Here is a 6,183-nt window from a genome sequence, read left to right on the forward strand (position 1 = left end):
AAACATATTTTGTTACATAAACATTTTATATGCATAGAAAAAACTTAAATATTCGATTCATCAAAATATCCACCATTAGCAGCTAACTGACCTAAACTGGATTCTGATTGGTTCATTGTATTCTAAACTTAATTGGCAATCAATTGTTGAAGCTATTAAGGTGTGCTGACCCAAAAATCTTTACAAACCTGGGCCAAGTTTAAACCAGTAACCAGGCATCACAGCTGGCAAAGGGGCATGTATATATTGCCATTATTATGTAATCAAAATGAAAATTATTATTGCTGGTCTTCAATGATAATGTCAAGTTTGCACCAAAAATATGATAAGGATTTATGCTGATATTGTTCAAAACCACACTTTGCCAGGGGTGTTTCCAAACTTTTGGAGGGGAGTGTATATAAGGATATAACATTATTTGTTTTAGTTTAGTTAAAGAATATTTGTCTACAAACTACACAAATCTTTCTCTTGTCCAATGTAATGTGAGGTCATAGCGCTTTTCCACCAGTAGGTGTCAGTATGTGCGCGTCTGCGTGTTTGTTGATGTCCATGAAGAAGATTGCGTGCGTCATGTGCTACTGTGTGCAGTTCCCAGTGTTTTGTTTTCAACTACAACGCTTTCTACTGTAGATATATTACACCAGCAGCAGGGTAAGTGAATATATGTGGCGTTTAGAGAAGCACTTTAGTCAGAGTATGCTGGAGCAGCTCATAATATGTGTTATAAAGTATTATATCAACATGTTTCAGGGAGATGCCACTGTGCTTACTAGTAAGTGAAGATGATTCACATAAACCCATTCAGCTTCCTCATCAACAAGCTGTGATTTTGGGTCGAGGACCAGAGACTAAGATAAAAGACAAAAAGTGCTCAAGAGAACAAGGTAGTGTACTATATGAGCCAGTGTAAAGAAAAGAGAAGCAGGATTTATTCATTTGATGCTTTTTTTCTTGCAGTTGAATTGAGAGCTGATTGCAACAGAGGATTTATCTCTGTTAAACAGGTATGATATATATTATAGCATGTAATATATTGTAGTGTAATAGATATTATAATATAATAATGCATGTTTGAACCACTTGTTGCTTTTTTAACAGTTGGGTGTGAATCCTACAAATGTGGACAGTGTGGTTGTGGGCAAAGGCAATCAGGTATCATCTTGTTTAATCAGTTGTTTTGTCAGCATCTAGCTTAATGTGTCCATAAATGCCCTGTTCTCTTGTAATTGAGGCTGTATTGCACAGGTTTCTGGTCTTAACATCCTACAAACCACATGTTGCCCACCTCTACAACCAGGTGACCATAAAGCCGGGCCAGAGACTTTACATTGTCAACCAGATGTATCCATATACAGTGAAGTTCACAGAGGAGACGTTCACACCCAGATCCGCTGCGGAGGGGAACAAAGCCTCCAAAAGATCCCATCAGATGAGCTGTGAGGGGAATGGAGAGAAGATCAAGAGCCCTGCAAAAACAACATCAACATCCTCCTCTCGTACATCAGACGCTTCACCTCCACCGAAAAAGACACCGCCGCCTGGACCTGATAAATCAGTGAGTTTGTTTTGTCTCTGAAGAGCAGGATTTTGCAATAATTATCAATAAAATTCAAATATATGATATTTTACACTTGTAATTAAGGATTTTTAGGCAGTAGTTTTATAATGTCACTGATACTTTTTCCTGTTTTCAGACACTTTTTACTTTAAAGCCAAGTTTCCAAGTTGGTTGGAGAAATGGTTTATTGAAGTTTTTAAATGCTGACCTCTTTTACAAGAGCTCAGTTACAATTTTTGACTTTGGATTGAACACTGCAAACATTCTTGTTTCCCAGGAATCTGCTGGCCATTGGAGCCAGGGGCTTAAAGTGTCAATGCAGGACCCCAAGATGCAGGTATGAGTTGTGCATTTCTATTGAAACTTATATTTATGAATTATATATATATATATATATATATATATATATATATATATATATATATATATATATATATACAGTACAGTCCAAAAGTTTGGAACCACTAAGATTTTTAATGTTTTTAAAAGAAGTTTCGTCTGCTCACCAAGGCTACATTTATTTAATTAAAAATACAGTAAAAAAACAGTAATATTGTGAAATATTATTACAATTTAAAATAACTGTGTACTATTTAAATATATTTGACAAAGTAATTTATTCCTGTGATGAAAAACTGAATTTTCAGCATCGTTACTCCAGTCTTCAGTGTCACATGATCCTTCAGAAATCATTCTAATATGCTGATTTGCTGCTCAATAAACATTTATGATTATTTTCAATGTTGAAAACAGTTGTGTACTTTTTTTTTTCAGGATTCCTTGATGAATAGAAAGTTCAAAAGAACAGCATTTATCTGAAATACAAAGCTTCTGTAGCATTATACACTACCGTTCAAAAGTTTGGGGTCAGTAAGAATTTTTATTTTTATTTTTTTGAAAAGAAATTAAAGAAATGAATACTTTTATTCAGCAAGGATGCATTAAATCAATCAAAAGTGGCAGTAAAGACATTTATAATGTTACAAAAGATTAGATTTCAGATAAACACTGTTCTTTTGAACTTTCTATTCATCAAATAATCCTGAAAAAAATATTGTACACAAATATTTTGTACAATTGTACACATTAAATGTTTCTTGAGCAGCAGATCAGCATATTAGAATGATTTCTGAAGGATCATGTGACACTGAAGACTGGAGTAATGATGCTGAAAATTCAGCTTTGCCATCACAGGAATAAATTACTTTGTCAAATATATTTAAATAGTACACAGTTATTTTAAATTGTAATAATATTTCACAATATTACTGTTTTTTACTGTATTTTTAATTAAATAAATGTAGCCTTGGTGAGCAGACGAAACTTCTTTTAAAAACATTAAAAATCTTAGTGGTTCCAAACTTTTGGACTGTACTGTATATACACCATACGTAACACTCAAATCTGTGTGTGTTCATGCTGCCACGCTCAGCCAGAGAGAGCAGTTTTGAACCACACAGTAGTTATTTCTATGTTACAAATATTCAAATTATTACAGTAGTAATGGGATAAAAGTTTAAAGTTAGGATATAAACACTGATGTCTACTGTAGCGATCAAAACAGGGCAAACCATCTTCTGAAACTAACTTGGCACTTAAAATATGGGTTGAATCAATTACATCTTACGCCACTAGGTGGCGACAAGTGACTGTTTAAAATTTATTTGTCATTGAATCAATCATTCAGAAGATTCATTCACTGATTCATCCAGTAATGAAACAAGTATTTATTAATGAGTCAATGAAATTTAAAAAAGTATTTATTCAAATTAATTATTTTTCCAGCAATTAGAATCCAGCAATTAATATTTTGTCAAAACCTCTAGTAAATTACATGTTTTGTTTAGTTATATATTCAGAATCATGGGAGAATAGTGATGTCTATTTGACACCAAAAAAATTGCAATTCTCATTTTATATATAATGATATATATATTTATATATTAGTACTCACCCTTTATTCCAATGTAATGTAAGCATATCATAGTTGTGAGTCAATTGTTTTATTTGTGATAATGCAATGACACATGCCAAATTGTGCAGACATCATTTTTGGCCTGACTGTCATACAAAGAAATTATGAACACATGCAAAAAAAAGAGAGAACGAATGAAATATTAATAACTGATCATGTTGTAGTTTCTTGTGAGCGTATTGTTTTTCTATGCATTTTTTGCATAGTAAAACGAAACATCTAACTGTAGTTTGCCAAATAATTTTGTCACATAAATACCTTAACCAAGTTTAGTGTTTTGTTCTTACCTCATATTTAAAAATATAAAATATTTTCCTCATATATGATGGTTTGTAGGGTCATTAAAGGATTAGTCCACTTTTAAATACACTTTTCCTGATAAATTTACTCACTCCCATGTCATCCAAGATGTTCATGTCTTTCTTTCGTCAGTCGAAAAGAAATGAAGGTTTTTGAGGAAAACATTCCAGGATTTTTCTCCTTACAGTGGATTTCAATGGCTACCAACAGATTGAGGGTCAAAATTACAGTTTCAGCTTTAAGGGCTTTAAACGATATCAGACGAGGAATAAGGGTCTTATCTAGCGAATCGATCAGTCATTTTCGAAAAAAATACAACCGTTTATGCTTTATAAACAAAATATCGCCTTGAACGTACTTTCCGCTTCCGCATTCTTCATAACGCTTACGCTCAATGTCATACGCCTTCCCTATTCAAGTTACGGAAAAAAACCAAACTGGCGCCGCGTTCGTTCCATAAGTAGGGAAGGCGTAGAACATTCAGCGTAAGCGTTATGCGTAAGCGTTATGAAGAATGCGGAAGCGGAAAGTACGTTCAAGGTGATATTTTGTTTATAAAGCATATACAGTTGTATTTTTTTTTTTAAATGACCGATCGTTTCGCTAGATAAGACCCTTATTACTCATCTGGTATCATTTAAAGCCCTTGAAGCTGCACTGAAACTGACATTTGGACCTTCAATCTGTTGGTAGCCATTGAAATCCACTGTAAGGAGAAAAATCCTGGAACGTTTTCGTCAAAAACCTTCATTTCTTTTCGACTGACGAAAGAAAGACATGAACATCTTGGATGACATGGGGGTGAGTAAATTTATCAGGAAAAGTGTATTTAAAAGTAGACTAATCCTTTAAAGACAACATCCCCTCTGGATATATATATTAAATCAAGTGACCGTGAAGACATATATTTTTATATATTTGTACAAATGCTGTTTTTTTTTTTTTTTTTTTTTTTTTTTTACTTTCTCTTCATCAAAAAAATCCTGGAAAAAAAAAGTCTTTCAAAATATTTCCACAAAAATATGAAGCAGCACAACTGTTTTCAACATTGATAATAATCAGAAATGTTTGAGCACCAAATCATCATATTAGAATGATTTCTGAAGGATCATGTGACAGTGAAGACTGGAGTAATGTGCTGAAAATTTAACTTTAACCACAGGAATAAATTATATTTTACATTATATTCACATAGAAAAGTTATTTTAACAATATTACTGTTTTTACTGCATTTCTGATAAAATAAATGCAGTCTTGGTGAACATGAGACTTCTTTCAAAAACAAACAAACAAAAAATACCTTACTGACCCAGTAGTGTATGTGTATAAAACCATAGCAGCTACCATTTATTGTCCTCAGGTGTACAAAGATGATAAGGTGGTGGTCATCAAGGACAAGTACCCAAAGGCGCGTTACCATTGGCTGGTTTTGCCATGGGACTCGATCTCCAGTCTGAAGGCTCTGCGGTCGGAGCATGTGGACCTGCTGAAGCACATGCAGCGTGTGGGAGATCAGATGGTGCAGCAGTGCCGTGACGCCCACAAACTGCGCTTCCGTCTGGGATATCATGCCGTCCCCAGCATGAGGTACACACGTCTGCACCCCGATTACTGGCTGCTGGTGTGGAAAGGACGGGGTTTGTCATAAATTAAATGTTTGTTTCCTCTTAGTCACGTCCACTTGCATGTCATCAGCCAAGACTTCGACTCGCCGTGTTTGAAGAACAAGAAGCACTGGAATTCCTTCACCACTGACTATTTTGTTGAGTCTCAAGGTGAGCGGAAGGAAATCAAACGATACAGTGTTTGTGCGTGATTACTAGCATTCATCTTCCCGCAGATGTCGTTACGATGCTGGAGTGTGATGGGAAAGTGACTGTGAAGGACGGCGCTAGTGAACTACTGAAGCTGCCTCTGCGATGTCACGTGTGTCATAAAGAGCAGCCGACGATTCCCAAACTAAAAGAACATCTCAAAACTCACACGCCTGCTTAAAGACAGTACAGCTCCCGTATGGGACAGTCAGTTATTTTGTTTTGTTAAAAATTACAATTCATTTTGTAAACAGCCCTTTAATAAATTTAATTTGTTCTGTATTTTCATTCAGTCCTCACTTTCATTATGAACATTCATACAATAATGAATCAATAACATTTTGCAAGTCTCTTTGGTTTTTATTGAATGGAGTGTCTAAACATGGTAGTTAAAAGTAAATTGTCTTCTTTCACACTAAAGCACTTGATGGAAGCTGCAGTGTGTAATTTTGGCATCAAATGGAATTGCACATTTAACTCATCGATTGCTGGGATAAAGAAGCTGTCCGGATCAACCGGCTAATGTTGCCGAA

At 34.7% G+C, this 6,183-nt stretch overlaps 1 protein-coding gene across 2 annotated transcripts; it reads left to right on the top strand.

Moving 5' to 3' along the window:
* Positions 1-496: 496 nt before the first annotated feature.
* aptx (aprataxin) lies at positions 497-5,932 on the top strand. 2 transcript variants are annotated; one of them, XM_048196127.1, is made up of 9 exons: positions 497-654; positions 754-887; positions 961-1,007; positions 1,102-1,155; positions 1,301-1,558; positions 1,839-1,898; positions 5,197-5,423; positions 5,508-5,611; positions 5,677-5,932. In XM_048196127.1, the coding sequence occupies exons 2-9, from the start codon at positions 758-760 to the stop codon at positions 5,829-5,831; spliced, it is 1,035 nt and encodes a 344-aa protein (XP_048052084.1). In that variant the 5' UTR covers positions 497-654; positions 754-757; the 3' UTR covers positions 5,832-5,932. The 2 variants fall into 2 exon arrangements, with proteins under 2 accessions (XP_048052084.1, XP_048052085.1); XM_048196128.1 differs by lacking the exon at positions 497-654 and having other exon boundaries at positions 792-887; positions 1,249-1,558.
* The last annotated feature ends 251 nt before the right edge of the window (positions 5,933-6,183 follow it).

This window comes from Megalobrama amblycephala, linkage group LG7 (genome assembly GCF_018812025.1).
Source record: "Megalobrama amblycephala isolate DHTTF-2021 linkage group LG7, ASM1881202v1, whole genome shotgun sequence".
Lineage (NCBI taxonomy): Eukaryota > Metazoa > Chordata > Actinopteri > Cypriniformes > Xenocyprididae > Megalobrama > Megalobrama amblycephala.